Source organism: Diprion similis, chromosome 9 (genome assembly GCF_021155765.1).
Source record: "Diprion similis isolate iyDipSimi1 chromosome 9, iyDipSimi1.1, whole genome shotgun sequence".
In the NCBI taxonomy this organism is placed as follows: Eukaryota; Metazoa; Arthropoda; class Insecta; order Hymenoptera; family Diprionidae; genus Diprion; species Diprion similis.
Genome location: NC_060113.1, coordinates 3,286,366 through 3,309,808, shown reverse-complemented (window position 1 = coordinate 3,309,808; position 23,443 = coordinate 3,286,366). Strand labels below are relative to the sequence as shown.

Sequence of the window (23,443 nt, the reverse complement as noted above, 5' to 3'; positions counted from 1 at the left end):
ATTGAAAAGACGGTTGGAGAAACTGTACGTCGAGTTATAAACCAGTGAAGTTAGAGGAATAACACATTTTTATGCATTTCTTGATATGGATCTGGCACAACCTCAGAATACGCGTAATAAAATAGTACCAAATACGAAATAAATAAGCTCGAAACTGTTTGGAATACGGCTTTTAAATAATGAAAAAGATATACTGAATTGCGATCGGAAAATTGTGTAAATTTGCTATCGTAAATATGATATCTTTCGGTGAAATATTCGTTTCTATATTTCCCGCCAACTTGGCAAACATGGCGACAGTTCATCGTTTCCCGCCAAGGTGCTACGGGTCCTCGTATGGCGCACCCCAGTTGTGTTGCTGAGGGTTTTCCGTGATTTTGAGTGATTTTATAGTGAGTATCATTTGAAAAATGGGGCAGTCGGACGATGTTGAAGATTCTACGTACAGTAGGCATCAGGATTTATGCCAAAAACTCAATATGGACGCAACAGCAGCTTCTGAAGCCTGGAAATCGTACGAGACTATTCGACAGAATTACACTCTTGAGGTATTTTATCATTCCAATTACCTAACAAAACTTTCATTGTTTTCAAACGTTCCACATCTGCACATAGCCTCTTCGAAGATGATTCTAAGACAACCGTCTCAAAATTACACTGAAATTATCACCTCTCAATGACTCCAAAGCATCAATGCAATCATTCAAAAATATTCTAGGATTTCGTGATACGTGCAATAATATACAATAATCATTTATCAAACAATTGCAAACTTCAAACACTTCGCTGCAAAATGGCCCTGCAATTTGTATTGTTTGATCATCATGAACTATCTGATCAAACTCCATCCATTTCTCAGTTGTAACATTTATGATTTGCTCCGACAACGACACGTCGCGATCACACAACTGCTTCGATTCAAGATATATTTTTAGTAACTTGATAAAAATCACTCCTATTTGAATAATTACCTTGCTCATTAACGAATTATTTCCATAAATCAAAATTGCCTGAATATTTTGTTCGATTTGATTTATATTTCATTCACATTAAAGCTATTTTCTTTTGTATGGTTAAATATTTCTTTCCACAATTAGTTCTCAAGTTCACGAGTCATATCAGAAGTTCGAACAAGGATCTGTGTTATTGTCATTCCAGAACTTTTCTAATTTCTATTGTTGTTCCTTTACTTAATTATCTATTGGAATCATGTTTCAGGGAGATCAACTGCATTGGATCGGGTGTGCATTGTACGTCGCATGTCGAAAGTCATCGACGCCAACGGTTGGTCGAACAGGGCCAAACGTCGAGGGGAATTGCGTGTCATTGACGCGCCTTCTCCGTCTGTGCAATTTATCGCTGATACAATTTTTCACGAAGAGTAAAAACTGGGCAGACATGGCAAATATGCCGCAAGATTTTAGATCGAAAATTGACAAACTTGAAAGGAATTTTACTGTCTCGATGCTTATTTTCAAAAAGTACCAACCTATTTTTACTGACATATTCAAAAATCCGGCTGATGATGTCGCTAGACCCTCGAGATCCAGGAGGCAGAGAGCAATGCCATGTACACCATCGAGAGTTTTTGAGTTTTGCTGGACATTGTTTGTCTGCATAAAGGGAGCTTTCCCTGATATTTCACATGATTTGGTCAATTTAAATCATTTACTTCTTGCCTGCTGCGATCTCATTTATAGCAACGCACTGTTGGCCAATAGGAGAGATCTGCTCAATCCAAATTTTGCCGGTGAGTTGTTGATTGATATACGATATGCACTATTTTGTAGAGATTTTACTAAGTTTCGGATTGTCATGCTTGTTCAAAGTTCAAACCCTTCTTTCAGACTTGCTTAAAGTTTTCTTAATAGTTGGAATTAATTTGATATTCTTTGTATGTAGGCTTACCTGCGAATTACAACAGCAGTAACTACGTACCACCAGAGACAGCAAACTGTATTATAAGTTTACTGTGTGAGACTCGTGAAGGTATTGCAGTGGAGGCTAAAGTGATTAAAGAATACTACTTGAAGCACCACATAAATAAGTTGTTCAATGAAAAGGTTCTGCGTGGAGATCAATCAAACTTCTCAGGTATCCTGGAACCGTTAAATTTTGATGGCAACAACAAGGCTGTCAACAAGGCTTATGAACAGCACGTTCTCAGTGTCGGTGATTTTGACGAGAGAAAATTTTTGGGTAAGAAACTGCATCTGAACATAGATCGTCCTAATAGCATACAATATTTTTTTATATGTCTCAAGTTCCGAGTATTTGTTCAATCGGCAAGTTGAGCAATTCTAATTACGCAACTCTTCTTAGCAAAATTTTTCCATAAATTTAATTATATATTTATTCATACTAGTTTTTGTGAACAAGTCTTTTGAAACATCTATTGTGGTATAGGTGCATTCATATTCTCATTCAAATGAACATTTAAAACTTTAAGCGTATATTTTTTGGTGCATATGAAAGTGCGTCATTTCGTGTGCGTAATTGTTTACCTTAGGTGATTGGGTTTTTCTTGATATAGAGTACTTTAATACGTATCAGTCACATACTCCATTTGGCAATTGGAGAAAAAATATTACATTACGCCAAAGTATGCCAAGTTCAATAAGTACATGGGTATGAAAAACTGTTATAGGTACATTCTGTATAAGTATACTTTGTCAGCTAGGATTAACTACCCTACATCGATGAAGATTTATCATCCTGTTTTATTCTCTGTATTTCATTCGTCATCAGATTGCTACTGACATCTCTATGCTTGCTTACTTGAATGTTACTAATGGCTGGAATTTTCATATTTTATCCTGATATGTAGCGGAAGCTAACAGTCAAAGTTAGCAGTCGTGCAACTTTTTACTTACAGTTCTGTATAAGTACTAATTTTTTTGATGAGAAAATCTTCTGGGCATATATTTCACTGCCTTAAATGAAGAAACGTTAGCATGTCTAGCTGTTGACTCCAGCTGTTGGCTTTTGCTTCACTCTCTAACATCTTAGTTATTATTATTACTATTGACCTTTAATTTTGGTTCGTTTGTATCACCTTTGCATCGTCTATATTCTTTATTTTCCATATCACGCAGTGTTAATATTATTTGTAAATTCAACTGCATTCCATTTTAATCATTCTCATTTATGGCTGTTAACCGATTTGTGTTCGCTTCGTTATGGCTATGGTTTACAGCCGAATGGAGACGAGTGAGACTGAATGGAATCTCGGCCATCGAGATGCTTAGCAGAGATATTACATTCCGCGGTAAAATACCCAGGCACTACAAGGTTAAAGGTGGGTTTGCATTTGCCAGGAAATGGTGGAACAAAGGCGCGTTTATTTATAGACTCCAAACCGCATATATGACACTCCAGCGCTATCTTGTTTCACTCAATGATCAACACCATTATCGAATATGGCTTAACTGGAATGAGCTACCGATTACTCCACAATTTCACCAGACTTTTGCTACAATGAGATAAGAATGCTGAAATATTTTGGTCTTATAAATATTTTTACTACATTTTTCAAAGTTTTAAAACACAATTCAACAGCTTGGATCATAGTACAAAAAGCTTATGTGAAAATACTAGTCTATAATTCAGTTCTCATATTTCCATCTTGTATTGTATGCTTAAATAGCCAATCATTGCATTTTTCATAGCTGTGGTGAATTCTGATTACTCCTTTAAAATATGCATGTAAAATGTTAATTTGATTTTTGCACATTTTTATGTACCTCCTTTTATCGAAGCACTCTAAGTCGTATTTCTAATTTAACTTTTATTTACACTTCATTTGGTTCGAAGAAGAAGTAGAGTTGGTTCAGGCATTATTAGGCAAGCTTACATTAGATAAAATAAGAAAAAGATTGTTTTTTCCATCTACCAATCAATAATGCTTGCGGTTTTGTTTCATCTTTATTTCAGATGCTGATGCCAGTGACAATATTGGGTCACCGACATTAATTAATAACGCAGGAGATTTCCATGAGAAATTTATACTTAAGCATGAACAATATGGTGGTGTAAGTGTTTGCTCTATTGTTATGCGTAATCAAATTCACATTCTATTCTCTTGCTCGTTCGTTATAATCAACGTCAATTCTTAATTTTTATTCAAGCAAATGCAGCATTTAGCACCTCCGACTCCATTGACTGGCCGCAAGTACCTGCGATCCAAAGATGTAGCGAATGTAACATTACTATCAACAGCAACACAAGGCGTTTGTCGTTTACAAGCCCTTCTAGCTGGACGTAAGCCGGCACCAAGCGATACTCTCAAAGAAATACTGAATAGTTGTACACAGGATACCGAAGCAACGATTGAAGCAAGGGTTAATGAAATTGGTGAACAATTCTATCGTAATTACACCCAAAATACGGAAGACAGTGACACCACGAATGTGGATTTTGGTCGAAAACGACTTCAACTGGCACAGACTTTATTCTACAAGCTATTGGAAACGATTTTATCTGATGAAAAACGTAAAAACCCCAGTTTCGATATTACGGTAAGAAAACCAATTTGTTAACACTTTCCTTTTAGAAAATTTCGAATTTGAAATGATCTTACAGTAAACTAACTTGTTGATTAAAAACACAAATATATCAATGTTTGTAGAACCTAGTGTCGCAAGAAATATTTCACCAGTGTCTCTTCGCTTGCTGTTTGGAGATTGTGATCTACTCTTATAAAAGTCATAGATCATTCCCATGGATTTTAACTGCGCTCAATGTCGAGCCATACTATTTCTACAAAGTGATCGAAATTATTGTAAGATCGGAAGATCAATTGTCACGTGATATAGTGAAGCACTTGAATGTCATTGAGGAAAAGATACTAGAAACTCTAGCTTGGAAAAGTGAAAGTCCCCTGTGGGTAGCAATCGAAAACACCACAGGTGGTGTACCGAGCTATGAGGAAGTTTCCTTACCTGGCACTTTACATTTGGATGCGGTTGATCCTAATACACCTGGACAACCTGTTTTGAGACGCCTTGCATTGGATAGAGGTAATCATCATGATGTTCAGCAAAGCCCAATTTCCTCCGCTTCTGAAAGGTATGTAAAACGAAAAAATTAATGGACAGTTATGTCAAAAACGTTGCAGATTACACGTATTCACAATGACGTAATTTTTGGTTCTCAACAGATTTCAATCACCGGTGGCAGTTACAGGCTTAGCTAAGAAAAGATTATTCTCAGAAGGTAGACTTAGCGGTCAGCAGAGTGTTCTTAGAGTCGGCTCTGGGCAAAGTGTGTTGCAAAGTAAACTATCGTCTGTTGAAGGTGATCAGAAATTGCTATTGGCTCCGAATCAGATAACAGTTTTGAAAACAGCGTGTCCAATCGGCACGAATGTTCCCTTACAACAAATCTCGGTGAATAAAGAACCAGGAAAGGCAAGGCGAATGGGTTCGGTAGCCTTGTTCTTCAGGAAATTTTATCACCTTGCTTGGGTGCGAATGAATGACTTGTGCACAAAATTGGAATTAATTGATACAGACTTGAAAAAAAAGATATGGACAATATTCGAATATTCTGTAAAAGATCAAACGGAACTTATGAAGGATAGACATTTAGATCAAATATTAATGTGCGCTGTATACGTGATCTGTAAAATAGCAAAGCTCGACAGAAATTCATTCACAGAGATCATGCGATGCTACAGATTACAGCCACAAGCAGAGTCTCACATTTATAGATCTGTTCTCATTGCTAAGATTGGTCAAAACGATATGAATGACAGAGAATTAGAAATTTGTGATGATAATATGGATCAAAATAACGGTGATGCTCCACCCACTCCTACTTGTATGGCTGGCACGTCTCAAAATTTTGGTACTCAAATTCGAGGAGATTTGATCAAATTTTACAACAACGTTTACGTACCACAAGTGCAAGAATTCGCTAATAAATTTCCGTCCAGAGGCGGATCTATGAATTTAACTTTGAGTCCTTTACCAAAGAGTAAATCAACAATACAGTCACCGGTCAGACGTGTCACGAACAGTGTCATGACGAGAACACTGGACCCAAAAGCTATCACAGCCTCGCCTGCGCCTCAGCTAAGCTACTGTTTCAGCCGCAGTCCTGCCAAGGTTCGCAAATTCATATAACAGTTTGGTCCGAATATTGATTTGCAATTAACTATTGTTGAAAATATGCATATTGAAAATGGACCATTCGAAATTTCAGGATTTGGAAGCAATCAACCGGATGATGATATCTGTTGACGCTAGGAAATCTGTTGGAAAACGCCTTCTAACTGATGATACAAATGTTGATATGAATGCAGTGGACCAGTCTCCTGCTAAGAAAACGACAACCCCTTTTGTTGCCAGAAAATTGGAGAATATAATAGGTGAACGCCGCACGCAAAGCCAGTAATAATTGACTAATCAAAGTTGTAGTTTGACCATCTACGTATACCGAGAGAACATTCGTGTTTTAATTGAAAGAGTACCATGGAATATTAGAGAACCATCTTTATTCTTTAACAAAGATAAGTAGATAAGTTGAAATAAATATATACATGTCCATATATATTTTATCATTAATACCTTTTTTTTTATTAACGGGATTACCATTGACAGTGTTAATTCATAGTGAATTTTCTGTACAGATTATGCGTTGAACGAGCGAAATAAATTTCCCTTCGTGAAATTTATATGAAAACTAAAGAATATAGATTGTAAGTTGCACATTGTAATGTATTGAAAACTTTTATAGTACATTCATATGAGAGGTGGGTGGTTGTATTCTATTCTTACGTGATGAGAAGCTTTGTCGAAAACATTGCATATTCAATGCAGAAATAGAACAGCTAAATCAAAAACATGAATGAATTTAATCTTATTGTCTTTTTGCATATTTCACGTATCAATCAAATCAGATTTGAAAATATTGTACTTTTAGCTCCCAGGCATATGATCACTTTTTTAATGACAATCGAATTTCATTCGAATATTTGAGAAACATGAATTTTGTTTCATCCCGCCCACCTCTGTTCGCTCATGCCTAATAATAAAATTTTCAATTATGTCCCATTAATATTGAATACATCTGGCAGGCAAAACAAGTCTGTTTGTTGCTTCTACACTATCTACTCGAAACCACACAAGTTTAGAAAAGGTACAAGGAATCTGTTTGGTGCTTGAGTATATGCTACACAGTATTCGTTGATATTATGTATTGCATTGCATATTGTTTGCTGCTGTGAAAAGTGTAAAACACATACGGCTGCTGCATTCAAAATTCACATTTCCTTATAGAACAAGTTTGACGATTAAAATGATTTTACGATTGAAAATTTGCACCAATTTAGACTTTCATATTCATTTCATATTACAACGTGAATCGGGCTTATAAGTATACAATTCTGAAAGAAAACTTCTAAGAACCGAGTTTCACTACGCTTATTTGTAAATCTACACCTACAATGAACACAACACATTGTAATACACTTGTTACGTTTTATAACACCGATATCACATTACACTCATATTATGGGTACTGCTACATTGTGACATACATGGCGTAGTGTAATATATAATCAGCATCCAGCAGACTGTAGCTTAATGTAGTCTATGCATTAGATTTCGTGTAAAAGCAATTAACAGACATGAGGAACCGTTGAAAGTATGTTTAATTATAAAAATATAATTAAATAGTACATGCAATTGTCACAGGAAAGAATATCGGAGAGTTGTTTTTGCTCTTTGCTCAATTATGTTACGTATCGAGCAAGTGCTGCACGTTCATGCTATCCGTAAACATGCATGTTGGAAATGGTTTGTATCGAAAGTTATATTCAATTGCAAAGTTTCGCTGCCAGTAAGCTGATACTTATGTAATATTTGCCACCAGTGGGCCGGCTTATGGTTCTTGTAAATAGACAATTTCATGACTGAAAATTTGTGATATCTGGGGAAAAAAATGATAAGGATCACAGTTTGAACGTTTGACGACGATTCGTGTTTCATAAACTTTGTAGTTACTCGAATGGGAACTCTTTTCCACACGTAATAAAGTGTCATGCTTCGAATGCGGAATAATAATGCAGAGTGTTTGATATTAAGATCTGTTTTTTTTTTTTCTCGTTTCTATTTTCTTCTGTGTTCAATTTAACATCAATTTTTGAGTAATGGTACAAAGTGAACAGTATGACTACTTTGGTAGTCGATATATTTTTTTTCTTAATTTATTAAAATAGTAAAAGATGGATTCCACCTAATATCCAACTTAATTCAATGAATGTATTTTTAAATAACTCAAATTCGTTTAAAAACCATTTATATACCCTTGTACAAATTAAGATACTTTGACTGAATATTTTATCTGGTTGCAAGAAAACTTTGCGTTCATAACAGCAGCATTGTACCAAGTGTGTGTATCTTATTAAAGGAAAACGTTTTATTATTATTATTAATATTATTATCTTTATTTTTTTTCTTTTCAAGTGTGATCAACGTTTACACAGTGTTACTTCATTCATTTCTTGAACATGTTTGCGTGGATTTGAAAATCAAAATAATTCCGGACAACAATTATTTGTTGATATTGGTATACAGTGAACCCTTGGTTTGTTACCATTTCACTAAAGCTGCGATACAGAGAAAGTATAGTATATGGTTCTCGGGGTAGTTATATCGTTGCGATTCGGGTGATAAATGTATAAATATATATACATTCACGTATATATATCTTATATGTACTTTTTTTTAGGATAGGTTACTAGACTAATCATGTAAAATTGTTTCATTCGTTGTTTTTTTTTTGTTTTTGTTTTTTTTTTTTAATCTGTAAAACTGTTTTAATTTCGACAGAACAGACTTGTGCACTACCCTCACATTTTGCGGTATCTGAGAGACTAGAGAATAATCATCTCAATCATGTTTGCTCTTTTGAGACTTCACTTGAAAAAATATTCTTAAGCTGCTATTGATCGCCGTAACCAATGGATTACTTTATATTGTTAAATATTATCTGTGACTATGTTATTGTAATAGTATATTTTACTATTCTGAATTGTAATTTCAACTTTAATTTTAGACTAAATTTACAGTCGGTAGAAATCTGTACAATTAACAATAACTATGTGTATACATTGAAGCGAACTAGGTCAAGTTCAATTTTTTCACCAATATATACTGTTACGAAAATAATGAATTCTTAAAGTTTTGATGGTAAATTTATGCATTACCTATCATTCGTACATTCAATGACAACTTATTAATTAGAATTATATTTTATATACAGACACACTCGCATACATACATATATATATATATATATATATATACATATATTATATATATATATATATATATGTATAATGTCAAAATATGTACTGCCTCCAATTGAATTTATTAAAATTTATAGGCTGTATAATACTATCGCAATTTATTTTTGTCTGTCAGCATGAATAATGCGTCGAAATTATATAATATTCTATATATTACATTTTGATCTCATAATTACTCGTATCTTTTATTAATTACTAAACTATAATACTTGTGTAAAAAGAAAAAAATATAAAAAATTAGAAATTAGTAACTAAAACCTGCCTCGATCTTGTTGTGCTGCATATAAAGTTCATTTTACTTCTGTAAGTGTAAGTAAATTATACTTACGTTTAGATAAGTTTTTTTTGTAAGAAAACACTTGTTTTTCTATCCTTTTCATCTTCCATCTTGAGGTTATAATTATTCATCATTTTTATATATCTAATAATTTTTCAAAATAAATTATCTTTTCGTAATCAATTGCTTTCTATTAAGTTTCGTACGTTCGTGCAAGGTGAAAATCGAAATCATAGAATATTCCGCGTCGCATTCGATACAATCGATTATAGATATACATCTTCAGTTAGTCAACATCGATATCAACACTCGATACCCGGTTTTTCCCGCGCAAATAAAAGTATCTAGTATGGCCGTCACTCGCTTCGTATTCTACTACCGGCGTTGAAAGTGTGAGATAATTCTCTATTTAATAGATGTAATACTTGGTTTTTTACTTCATTCATCCCGGTGTAACTCTACCATAAGCAACATGTCGAGTCCAATGAAAAGGCCGCAGACTCCGAACAGGCCAGATGCTGATACTCACTCGACTAGTGGAACGCCAAGCCGCCAGCGAAAAACACCAACACCTACGGGTACTTCATCCGTTAAAAGCACGCCAAGCAAAAACGGTACACCGAATAAACAGGGTGAGTCGATGTTTTATTAAAGTCGTTTTTATTCGCCTTCCGTAATACTTGATTTTCCTTTGTACGTCTGCTCTGCATTTTGTTCCACCTTAAAATTGTAATTAACGTTATACATATTGTCATTGTAGGTCGTACACCAAATAGAGAGAGAAATAATCCAACAGCTGAAACTCCGCTACGATGGGGAACACGTGGCACTCGAGATACGATTGCCCCTTCTTCCGAAGGCACATCTTCTGTACCTGCCTCGTCCCCGACTCAGGGAGTACAAATGACTAGTCCTTTAGCTGTTGGAATGAGTGAGATAGATTTGTCTTCGCCCTTGTATTACGGGACACCTAGTTCTTTGGGATCGATACGAACGCCTAGAAGTGGCGTTAGAGGTACTCCGATTAGACAGAGACCTGATATCAGAACGGACAAACGAATCCGGCAGGTCAACCTTGGCGAACCGGTAAATAATTATCTTCAAGGCTTATAATTTGTCAATTCAATTCTTTGTGTCTTCGGCAGATATGTTTCATAATCAACAGTTCCAAACACATCATTCTATTTCAGTATACATTGATTGTAATTTTAAAAATTCAATATACACGATACCATTACTGTCAGTGCTTCGCCAAAATTTTTCCTCCCAAATTCAAATTCACCAATTTTCTCTCAATGTTACAGATACCCGAGGAACCATTTATACCTGGATCATCTGAGAGTGAGAATGCAGGTCCGCAGCTCGTGATTTGGGGGACAAACGTTGTCGTAAACAGATGCAAAGATCAATTTAAACGTTTTGTTAGGCGGTTTATTGACCCTGAAGCTGAAAATGATGAGTTACCAGAGAACATGAATCTTGCCGAGCCACTATACCTCCAAAAACTCGATGAAATACATACTTTAGAGGAGCCATACTTGAACATAAACTGCGCTCACTTAGAAAGTTTCGATGAGCAATTGTATAGGCAATTGATTTGCTACCCACAAGAAGTTATACCCACCCTAGACATGGCGGCGAATGAAATGTTTTTTGAAAAGTACCCAGCTGCAGTACTGGACCATCAAATACAAGTTCGACCATTCAATGCAGCTAAGACTAAGAACATGCGTGGTTTAAATCCCGAAGATATTGATAAATTGATTACAATATCAGGGATGGTGAGCAGAACTTCAAACTTAATACCAGAAATGCGAGAGGCTTTCTTCAAATGTACAGTCTGTTCCTTCACAACTTTGGTAGAAATTGACCGAGGTCGAATTCCCGAACCAACTTTGTGCACTCACTGTAACACTAATCATTGTTTTCGGCTGGTTCACAATAGAAGCCACTTTTCTGACAAACAAATGGTGAAACTTCAAGAATCCCCAGATGACATGCCTGCTGGTCAAACACCGCACACTATTGTTTTATATGCGCACAACGATCTGGTTGACGCTGTTCAACCAGGAGATCGAGTTGCTGTTACAGGAATATATCGCGCGACGGCTCTCCGAGTTAGTTTCAAACAGAGTAATGTTCGCTCCGTGTACAAAACGCATATAGACGTCGTTCACTTTAGGAAGCAAGATTCTAAAAGGTTTGATTTCTCATTATGCAAGTTTTAATTTGATGAAAAAAATATTCGCAGTACATCTTCGTTGTTGCTTTCAGGCTTTACGATCAAGAGGATGGCAAAGATCATGCATTCCCACCTGAGAGACTTGAATTGCTACAATTGTTGTCCCAGAAGGAGGATGTCTACGAACGTTTGGCGCGTAACATAGCACCGAGTATCTATGAGAACGAAGATATAAAGAAGGGAATATTACTGCAACTTTTTGGAGGGACAAAGAAGACCCACACTACGTCAGGCAGAAATCATTTTCGCGCCGAAGTGAATATCTTGCTATGCGGAGATCCCGGTACCAGTAAATCCCAGTTGCTTCAGTACATCTACAATTTGGTACCAAGATCGCAATATACCAGTGGCAAAGGTACGTTTCACTTTTTGGTCATTTTAATATTCCCCCCAATTGCGATTCAGCATTTGTTATTCTATTCTTACACGAGTAATTTTTATATTTACGCTTCAAGGTTCTAGTGCTGTTGGTCTAACTGCCTACGTCACAAAAGATCCAGAAACACGACAGCTTGTACTGCAAACGGGAGCTTTGGTTTTGGCTGACAACGGTATATGCTGCATTGACGAATTTGATAAAATGAACGATGCTACGCGATCTGTACTGCACGAAGTCATGGAACAGCAAACTTTGAGTATTGCCAAGGCTGGCATCATTTGTCAACTAAACGCAAGAACCAGCATTTTGGCGGCAGCTAATCCCTCTGAATCCCAATGGAATAAGAATAAAACGGTAATTATAGTACATACATTGCACCTGTGCTGATAGTTGGAAATTCAGCAGCAGCAGTATTACATTTTTTCTGAAAATAATTTAATATATTTATCGCACAGGTGATTGAGAATGTTATGCTGCCTCATACCCTGATGTCTCGATTCGACCTAATCTTTCTTATGCTTGACCCACAAAACGAACTATTCGATAAACGACTTGCTCGCCATTTGGTCTCTCTTTATTACAAAGCCAGACCTGAGGTCGAAGATGATCTTATCGATATGAGCATTTTACGTGACTACATAGCATATGCCAAAGAACACGTGCATCCAGTTATGAGCGAAGAATCTCAGCAAAGATTAGTGCAGGCGTATGTAGACATGAGAAAAGTCGGCAGCGGCAGAGGACAGATCAGTGCGTATCCGAGGCAACTGGAATCCCTTATAAGATTAGCGGAAGCACATGCAAAAGTACGACTGAGCAACTTAGTTGTGGTGGAAGACGTCGAAGAGGCGTGGAGGTGAGTAATGAAGCCGAAACTCTGACGTAGTAAAGATGTTCGACTCTTCATAACGCGATTCCTTGGACATTTTCTTTTTTTTTTTTTTTTTTTTTTGCTTCTGTTTTAGGCTACATCGCGAAGCTCTAAAGCAGTCGGCGACGGATCCATTGAGCGGGAAGATTGACGTTGGCATTCTGACAACTGGTTTGTCAGCAGCTGCTAGGAAACGAAGAATGGAACTAACACAAGCGATACGTAGCTTGATTGAAAGCAAGGGAAAGATTCCAACTTTGAATTACCAAAAGATCTTCACCGAAATTAAGGAGGCATCTCAGATCGTGAGTAACCATATTATTTATTATATATGATATTTCATATTATATTAAATATCGGTTGTATCTAGGAATTGCTACAGTTCTGAAATTTCAGTGGGTATCTAGATATGGCAGACATTAGACTGATATTTTTTTTGTTATTACATGGAAGATTAATTGGATGCCAAAAGTCTAGCACTAATAACAAATTGATGAATAAATAAATTACGGAGAGAGCGGTGTTAATTTAAAAAGGAATATCTGTAGAGAAATCAAAGACCGTAAATTCATTACTTCATTTTGCAATACATTATCGCATATGGCATCGCAATTTTCTACAAAAAAAATATTGGTGAAAACTATTATTTCAGCTGGTAACGCGTGAGATGTTTGAAGATTCACTGAAGGAGCTACAAGATGACGGTTTTATTATTGTTATCGGTAAAAATACCATCAGAGTCTGCTGAAAGTTTGATACTATGTCTAGACAAGCTCTCTCAGATTTTTGGGACGAATGTGAAAACTTGTATAAGGCAAATGAGCGTTTGCAAGGCACTGCCACTATGACAATAATTACATCAAAGTTCGTACTTGAATATTCATATTTCCAACCAGCTAAAAATGAAATCCAGAGAACAATATTCCTTGTTCATTTTTCTCTGAAAATCAGTCGTAGAAATTCTTACTGACCCTTCTTACAATGCAAAACAAAAAAATATCCTATACAAACAAATTTTTGACCAAAGTGACTGAGCAGCGGAACTGTTCAGTTTATATTTCCTCTTAAGTTTTTTTCTGCAACGCTGCATTGTGAAAACAGCCCGAAATTGGCGCCTAAACAAATACCTATGCCCTATAGATTTTCGCATTTTCAATATATAATTTTCCCGTTTGAAATTCATCTTAAGTTATTAATTTTCTACTCCTTTTAAAACCATTATTATAATCAACATGGTTATTTTTCAATAAAACGTGTCAAAGTTCGTCGTTTTCATTTCATTCATCTTAAAATCATATTCATTTTCCTTCTGTGTTCCGCCCATTTGTCTTCCGTAGCAAATCAATTATCACCGGTCTTACCAAATTTTATTTTGCATTTTATCCATTTCCATACGTCATCTTACCTTATACCTCTAATTACGCGAACTGTAGATCTCATTTGCGTTTTTATCTTTCTGTAACTGCATAATCATGAAAAATAAAAACAAGCGGGTAATGTGACTGATTTTAATCGGGCCAGTCTAAGAATTTCCATTCAAACATTGACAAATGAAATGTTCTAATTTTTTTAATCAAATAACTGGCAAGCTACAATGACGAATAAAATTCAAAATCTAATCAGTTTCTAGTTGCGAAAAGCCTCGTTGATTGACATCGTAGAGCAAAAAACTGATCACACATACACTAACAGATTCTATTCTTAAAAACTAATATTTTACATTAAATATGGAAAAGTCAATAAATGAAATCCGTCAGATAATTTGCAATTAAGATTTTCAGTATTTTTTTCCTATTCAATCATTTGTTAAGATTTTTCTTTAATCGCAATCACAATTATCCTTCCTTGTTTAGTCAAACAAAATTTTTTTCAATGAAGTTCTAAATATGTATAAAAAAAATCAGGGTGTAAAGATTTTTGGTTAAAACCATGAATAAGTATGGATTTGATAGTTAAAACTTTTAATTTACCCTTCTAGTCTCCGTTAAATGTTAATTATTTTAAATCACATCAGGCTTCGTAAATTTTTTGCTCAACAATTTTATTATTATTACAACTATGTAGGTAAACTGTTTTCTTGATATTAAGTATATAATTTATGGAAAAAGCAACGAATCTAGAAGGCTTCGGCAAGTGCTAAATGATAGATTTATCGATTTTCGTGTTGTTTGACCAAATGCTACTTGCCGAGTGACCAGCAATTCTCTCACCCTTTGCTTCTTATTCGCACCTAGCGGATAAGCGTTATACATTTCGGACTATATAGTGTTAAGTTGAATTTAATTACCTCTATAGCTTATTGCCTGTTACAACACCTTGTATCCATCCCAAAATAGTTGGAGGTGATTCTCTAATGAAAACTCAATTTTTCATTTTCGGATTGATTATAATATCTTCCCTTATTTATTTTTCATTCGAATTAAAAAAAGATCGGGAACTAAAAAATGAATAACTTTCGTAGCCAGCCAGACAATTTACTACATTCGTGACTTCTTTTATTCCTATTTCCAATGTTCGTTTTCATTTCGAATGAAACTTGGGTGTGATAAATTTTATTTCAATTTTTTATCGCCTATAAGTTTAACACTAGCCAAGTATAGGAATAAACAGACAAATTTCGGGCGTTTGGAACTGTGAATTTTATGTTAAACTTTCTACGGTACTACTCGAACGCATTCGAAATCCACTTTACCTCACGCCCGGTAAGTACTTGCAGGTTTCCGGTCTCAAGGGTCCCGAATTTCGAGCGTCAAACGCCTGATGGGCAGTTAGTTCCTGCAATCGATGCGATGTAAAACTAGGAAATCGTAGTTTCGATCTTTTTTTTATGGTGTTGATACAAATTTTATTATTTTTAACTCTACAACCCCAAAATTCATACTTAAAAGGATTATACATGTATTAATTAACTACACGATATCCAGTCGTGATTTTTTTCAAATCTGTTTTCCACCAGCAACATAAGATTATAGATTGATAAAAAAAAAAAAAAAAAAAAAGGAATAAAATATTAAATTTATCTTGTGCTAAAATTTCACGCAATTACAGAAAGAAATCGCGTTTTCTTGCGGAAAGCTATTACAGGGGGCAAGGGCACTCTTCGGTTAGTGCTCGAGGAAATATTCTTTGTAAGAAACCCGATTTAGAAGAAAAGACGAAGCGGAACAGGACGAAATGGGATGGGATGGGATGAGCCGGGACGGGTCGGGATAGGTGCGTCCTTTGAAGCTTTGGTTGAGGCCCTAAACCGAGACCTTCCTGGAAAATCGGTTAATGCAACCAACCGTCTGTTTCGCACGTACGAATTATACCTGGTACGGCTACTGCACAGTTAGTCGAATTCCATTTACTCACATTATATACTTTTCACCGAGTGCATCCTGTGGGCTGGTAATACGCTGCCACAACGACAATCGTTGTATGCATTTCCCTACCGGTCACCATAAATCTTGTTTCATCTTGTCTTGTATTTGCAGCCCATTTCTTAATCGAACAATTTTATTAATTCACTGACTGAATTGCTAAGTGATTCCCGCACTGCCGTTACATTCCCCGAAATATTGTAATTTATCGTGCATTGCTCTTCTCTATGTCGAGCGGTGAAATCCCGTGCCAAATTCGCGGATGGAAATTGCTTGGAATCTGCGTCGTAGCGAATTTTTACTGCTGGAACGAAGTGGTAGAGAGTCTGACAGACGCTCATCGTCGGATATACAGGGTGACCCAGGACTATGATCGTCCTATAGGTTATCAATATATTTCTCGTGAAAATCTGCGACTGAAACGTTCTTTATTAGTTCTGAAAGAAAATTTGCAAGACAAGACATTCACCGTTGAAAAGATACCCTATAATTCGGAAAGACGTCTTTTAATTCTTCATGTCTTGAAGTTGTGCAAAGAAGAAACTTTAACAGCGTCTTTTTGATTTGCCTAAAAGACTATTTATTAAAAGAGGCTATAAGGATCCTTTTTTTTTTTACAGTATGTATAAATGAAGCTCAGTGTTTTCTGAAGAAAATACTAATAATAATAATTTTAAGAATGGCACTAACAGTCTTTTCTAATTCTCCTCTTCATTTGAGCTTCATGCTCTCGACAGCTGTCCTGAGCACCAGAGGAGATATTTGAAAGCCATATTGATTCTAAACATTCTGCGGGCTTGTGTGCTGTATGTATGTTCATACGTGTGCGAAAATGCTCTGAGAATATGGCCGTTAACATAGGGATTGCAATTTTAATTCGAATTTTCTCGCTGTTAAAATGCTCTCAAAACATGGCGTGTCTGAATGAAAAATTGGTTATTATGCCCTGAGCAATCATATGCTGTCAGATTGGCCAGTTTGAAACGGTAATAATTTGCAAACGATAGATTTCCTATAAAAATTAAAAAAACATTTTAATCGCAGATTTTCAGAAGAACATGAGGTTATAGTCTTAGACCACCCTGTATATAGAGAGCTAGAAAGAGAGAGAAGAAGAATGAAGATCCGAGCAAGGGCGCGGGTGGTGACATTTGTGTGTACATATATACCTTAAATTAGACAGCTGTATGTATATGTCACATGTAAAGGTCCATTATAGAGACGGTTAGATTACTCCGCATGCAGAATGCAAAGATTCCTATAAAATTTAGAATGTTTGTGAAAATAAAATAATTCACAACCTGATCCTTGAAATTAGCTTAAAACTTTTGCCGAATTTCGTGGGGAAATTTTGCGGGGCGTGCGATAGGACAAATAATAATAAACGGGATATGACGAAAGTACGTCGAAAGCTCGTCGTATATCAGACAGTACATCCATTGATATGTTTTATTGCCACCTTTTCAAACCTCGTAAACAATAATTCAGATGTCGAGATAACTGTATATATATATATGTGTGTGTAACAGTCGACCAGGTATTTGTATTACTACTTTAAATAACAATTGAAAAATTTCCGAGCTTATGGTACCTATCCCAGAAGGGCGTATAATAAATTTTAAATATTTACAGAGGAAGGTAAGTTTTAAAATGGCTACAAAGTAATAAACGGTTAATAAATCGACCGAGGGACATTTCAATTTTGCAAATGGTTATGTACACATATTTTCTTCCCAGAAAGATATACCAGAATAAATTTTGACTAAACATTCTTACAACAATTATTTATTAAAAGGAACTATTTTCCTATTATATTATTGAAAAGATAGTTGTTCTGTTGTAAAATAATCTTCTAAAATTTTCTCTTCAATTCTTATTAAAGTGATTCGCTTATAATTATGTACTTATTTATACATTTATTCATGCACAACATGAGAAGTATCATGATACAAGTCGGCATTTTAAAAAGACTAACAAAATAATGTGTAAAATAAAAATAGCCATAAACTGATACCATTTATTTGATGTCGAACATACTATTCGTGTTCTACATGTTTATCCTCCTCTTCGTTTGAGAGGCGGACGAGAAAAGGTACACGGATGAGGCCGAGAAGAAGAAGAAGAAGATGAAGAAGATGAAGAAGATGAAGAAGAAGGAAAGGGGAGGGTGGTGAGTCCGTTTAGGCGCCTAGGCAGAGCCCATCGAGCACATACCAGGCCCAAGAGGCCCAAGCCGGCCTGCCCAGGCCTAGGGTTGTAAATCACCACGCTGCAAGGGTCTAACGCGTGGAAGAACCTCGAGGTTTTAAAGGAAGAGAGACACACCGAAATGACCATCACGCGGCCGTTTCGTTATGCCGTGAAGCGTTTACTGCGCATAGAATAGAGCCCAAATTCATCCTTCTATACGTGTGTAAACGTGCCTCTTCCGCAGTAGAAAGCGCGATGCTTTACTCAAATTGCCCGATTTCTCATTTATACATTTTCGAGCAATTTGCCGTCGCAGATTTGGGGACTCCATTGTGAAAACTTTTCATTTGTTTTTATAGTTGTTATAGATAATTTTAGTGAAATAATTATCGTTACTAATTACTGCAGGAAAAAATAGTTTTCACTTTGTATCCAGAACTATATTTCTCGATTACGGTAAAAATCAGACTATATTTAAGGGGGTGCTTTAGTCGATTTCGACGTTGACGTATACGTCTTTAAATATCGAAGTCCACGTATCTCAAACTCGAAAAAAGGCTCGACAGCCCCATTTTATACACGATCCCGAACACAAACACTCAGATGTATTTTCATTTGACGCAGAAATGAAGAAGTGGCATGAATTCCACGAATTTACTATTGCGATTTCGTAGAATCCATGCCGGTTCTTTATTTCTTCGTTTAATAAAAATTCGTTATGGTAGTTTTGTTCAAAATTGCGTATAGAATGGGGCTGTCAAGTCCTTTTTCGCGTTTGAGATACGTGAACTTCGATATTAGAGAGATACACGTCAACGTGGAAATCGACCAGGGCACCCCTTAGAGACTGTATATATATATACTAACCACAGGTAGAAATTTCTCCCGACGCGGTTTAGGTTTGTCGTTTCTACAGTCTTTCTTCAAATTTCCCTCTACTTTGAAGAGACTACCTTGTACCTATACGCAATTAATGCGAATTAATCTACTGCAGTCTCTGCAAATGCACTTCGCAAATTTTACATCACACGTGCTTACTTTTTATTTGTCTCTTTTTTTTTTTATCTTTTTTAAAACCATCAGTTACGGACTGTCAACCCATGTACCGAACACCAACCTACTTGCACTATTCATCGTGCACAGTATTTCACATTTCCAATGGCTGACCGACGCAGCGACGAGACATTTATCTCGACAATAAGTATAGACATAAGTATAAGCAAAGTTCTCCGGAGCTGCAGAGGCAGCAATAGCTTCGTTTCTATCTTATCGGTCGGTCCCAACCGCTCAGCCCCTTCACAAAGGGCTCATTCTCCCTCATTGGCATCTTTGCCGCGTAGGTCGCCTCGCCACCTGCGCAGATTTGTACATAGAAGGCATAAAGTACACAGTGTTGGGTGCATGAAGCTCGTTGCTTTGCACCTGTGAGCTTACAACAAAGACAAGCCGAGCTGCATTCTGCACCGCGTGCTTTTCCGCAAAAGCAGGTACACAAGCGAGTCACTTACAAACTCTAAACCCTCTGCAGACCTCTCGGTTTACGCTCTTTTATATGTATATATATACACAGTTTCGTGGAGTTTCCAGGAAACCCAAATCCTGCGAATATACTCAACGCTGCATTGCAGGACCATCGAGTTGGTTGTATTATTGCTCGATTTTCCTCGTCAAGGAATTTCCCTCAAGATTTGACAAGCTGTTCGGGGTTTTCATGCCTTCAGGTTTACGCCAGATTTAAGGCATTGTGTCTACGACATTATTCATGTACCGATTCGCTTGTAACATGCATACCTTGGAAACGCGAAATCGGCATCGCAAATTGAAGATTGAATGAAAAAGTATTTGTTATACTTACCACTGGCTTCTCTTCGTGAAAGTAGAATGTTAACATTATTTTCGTTTTATTGAGGTAATTTCAGAGCATATAATAACGCAGTTAAGATGAATAAAGAAATATACCAAATACACATATCCATCCAGCCTGTATGTTGAAACTTGTTTATTAGAATTATGATACATAGAGCAAATATAATAACACACACTTATAATCTGGACCAAAAAAGAGGACATCAACTAATACCCAATTAAATGGTGACAAAGGTTAGATTGATAATTCGTTTACTTTGTGGAAGGGATCGGGTTTCGGGTTATACGCGCAACGTGAGCCTTTTTCAAAATCTAACAAGGACCGATGACGCTGTGATACGTATCGTTACACACACACACACACACACACACACACACATACAAACTTTCACACCGTCTAATAGGAGCAAAAATTCCGGATGTAGCAGGTCATGTAGAGCTGTATATATGTAGAAGGAAGGATCTTCGTAAATGCAGTGAGTCCTTTGAATGCATCTTTCTTTTTTCATCCCGTTGCAGTGAATGGAATCAATGCCGGTTATCGATTTTATGGACAGATGCGTCCCGGTTCTCAAAATTCAACGATTCTATTGTGAAATAAATGGATCGGTAAACCAGAGACCCTTATTCAAGGTCAGCATCCCACGCACTATAGTTTACAAAATACACTTTTGTAGAAGCTATATATATATATATATTCTTCTCAAGAAGATTAAGACCCGGGGAAAAAAAATTTCAAGTTGCAGGCGAGGATCTGCGATTTGATGAAATTTTCACAGAATACTTCATTATTCGAAAAAAGGTATATAAATACGTATATACGTATACATATATATGTATACTTATTCCGTGGGATTTTTAAACCGTAAAGAATGGAAAAAACAAAGCTTTTTCACATCTTGAGACTAATAATTTTTGATACTGCACGTACTCGATATTTATTGGACAAGTAAATACTATACAAACAGTATATCGGAAAAAATGTATAGCATAAGAAAATAAACAATTTCTTTGTTATCAAGAAATTTCACTGTATCATAAATGAATGTCAACTCAATTAAGTTTTTTATCTTCAACGAACGAGATGTTTGTAAATTAGATCGTATTGAGACAATTTATCGAGTTCTTTTTACATTGGAAGTAACTAGCATTAACCCTTCGATTTATACACATTTAATACAGCACGTTTAGTTCACACTAATTGTAAGCTATAGGTGCTAATTTGCATCAGCCGTCTTCAGCGGTGTATACATATATGTCAAGTTGAAATTGAGCAATTTTAGTTCTTTATTAAGGTTTCTTAAGGTTCAGAATGTCTCCAATCGACTGGTAAAAACGAAATTTGATAAAATACTCAAAAGCTTGACCTTAATAACAGTAATCACAGATTATCTACACACAAGATACAAATATCTAGATTCAAATTAGCACATCTGCATAATTGAAGGGTTAAGAAAGACAGGGACGATTCGATTTAATTATCAGCAAGTTGGGGTGCCTTTGTAATTATATGTTCCTATTGCGTACTTGGTTATACATTATTACTGTAACATTTAACATACAATGGAAAGAGTGTATCGAAAAACACGAGTAACATTCACCGCTCACAATCATTAACGCAGTTATTTCTATAAATTATACCGCGCCACTCATGTTTTGCATTGTTTCAATAAAGCGCCGGACGCTCGATACCTTGCGATCTGAAATTATCTCTTATGGAAATAGTACGGATAACAAAAAGCAGCGTTCTCCGAGACAAGGTCGAAAGAACTGCTCCAGAGGTCTAGGCTCTGAACTTTTGCGGGGTTGCGACGTCGGGTTGTTGAAACCTTAAGGTCACCTCTGCGTCGTTCTCCACACAGACTCACCCCTCCACCCCCGGTGTACATCCATCCAATACATTCAGGCACATAGGTACTCGCGTATATCGTTTATGTACGCGGGGGCGTCGCGACGGAGGCGTCGTACTACGTTGTTCGGCTCTGGGGGTGACCTTGAACGTCGCCCACGCGACGCTACAGAGCTCCGTTCATCGACGCGGTCTGGCGGCCTCCCACCCTTCGGAGCCGGCGTCCATCCCCCCTCGCATCCGCGACACACGATCGTTAAAGCGTCACGACGCCCCCGCGTCCGAAAGTTTCCCTCTCGCGCCCCAGGCGTCCATTCATAAGCTTACGCTCGGGTAATTTTCATGATCATCGTTGAGAGCACATCGCTAACCCAATCCTCCCACGCGAAAGCTTCAAATTTTGTAAACATATCATATTTTATTTGCCTTTAAGAGTCTACTGCAATTGGCAGTCTGCAGTACTTATTCTTAGTTTAAACCGTTTATATTAAGACTATCGCATCGTTTTAAATCGCTCACGCACATTACGGAGGCTCGAGAGAAATCGCTGCCCATGGAAAGCCGGTATTGATCGGGGATGCAAACGTTCCAACGACGCGCGATGCAGGGTGCAGCAACGTATACGGTACAATGACTAATAAATACTGTATACCCTCTGTTTTGGATTCAGACAACCCCCGACGCTTCAGGGATTATGCGGTGTCACGAACGTCTTCTCCCAAGTCTAATTTATCTAGCTAGATATCTAAATCGCTCTGTATCTCAACCCTTTGTGGTATGTTTAAGAAGTTACTCGCCCGTCTAAACCCAATTAAAATCTCACAGGAGTTCATATTGCAATGATTAATCATATTCATATTAGTGAATGATAGGCTTTTACACTTCTTCATATTACGTGTCTCATCGCGAACTGAAGTTGGCCATAGAAGTTGGTTGTTTGGCTATTGAGAGTGGCTAACTATTTTGCATTCAGGTTACAACACCATTTGAATTAGGACTTTAAATTTGCACATTATCCGGCAGCTCGATTCTATCCATCCTCCACTTGGATAGGTATTATACGTGAATTTGATTCTTACATTGCAATAGCGATT

General features: G+C 36.6%; 2 protein-coding genes across 3 annotated transcripts; both read left to right on the top strand.

Moving 5' to 3' along the window:
- Positions 1-68: 68 nt before the first annotated feature.
- LOC124410138 (retinoblastoma-like protein 1) lies at positions 69-8,430 on the top strand. Of its 2 annotated transcripts, XM_046888280.1 has the most exons (9): positions 69-548; positions 1,219-1,750; positions 1,903-2,199; positions 3,197-3,298; positions 3,934-4,031; positions 4,128-4,517; positions 4,628-5,067; positions 5,159-6,107; positions 6,205-8,430. In XM_046888280.1, the coding sequence occupies exons 1-9, from the start codon at positions 411-413 to the stop codon at positions 6,394-6,396; spliced, it is 3,138 nt and encodes a 1,045-aa protein (XP_046744236.1). In that variant the 5' UTR covers positions 69-410; the 3' UTR covers positions 6,397-8,430. The 2 variants fall into 2 exon arrangements, with proteins under 2 accessions (XP_046744236.1, XP_046744238.1); XM_046888282.1 differs by lacking the exon at positions 3,197-3,298.
- A 1,503-nt stretch (positions 8,431-9,933) lies between these two features.
- On the top strand, positions 9,934-14,328 carry LOC124410354 (DNA replication licensing factor MCM4). Its single transcript, XM_046888642.1, has 8 exons — positions 9,934-10,222; positions 10,351-10,676; positions 10,895-11,790; positions 11,865-12,187; positions 12,288-12,565; positions 12,667-13,067; positions 13,177-13,387; positions 13,735-14,328. The coding sequence occupies exons 1-8, from the start codon at positions 10,063-10,065 to the stop codon at positions 13,828-13,830; spliced, it is 2,691 nt and encodes an 896-aa protein (XP_046744598.1). The 5' UTR covers positions 9,934-10,062; the 3' UTR covers positions 13,831-14,328.
- The last annotated feature ends 9,115 nt before the right edge of the window (positions 14,329-23,443 follow it).

Coding starts and splice junctions, on each gene's coding strand:
- LOC124410354 (XM_046888642.1), top strand. CDS start 10,063: ATGTCGAGTCCAATGAAAAGGCCGCAGACTCCGAACAGGCCAGATGCT. Junction 13,068..13,176: donor GACGTCGAAGAGGCGTGGAG/GTGAGTAATGAA, acceptor CTTCTGTTTTAG/GCTACATCGCGAAGCTCTAA. Junction 13,388..13,734: donor TTAAGGAGGCATCTCAGATC/GTGAGTAACCAT, acceptor CTATTATTTCAG/CTGGTAACGCGTGAGATGTT.
- LOC124410138 (XM_046888280.1), top strand. CDS start 411: ATGGGGCAGTCGGACGATGTTGAAGATTCTACGTACAGTAGGCATCAG. Junction 549..1,218: donor GACAGAATTACACTCTTGAG/GTATTTTATCAT, acceptor ATCATGTTTCAG/GGAGATCAACTGCATTGGAT. Junction 4,518..4,627: donor ACCCCAGTTTCGATATTACG/GTAAGAAAACCA, acceptor CAATGTTTGTAG/AACCTAGTGTCGCAAGAAAT.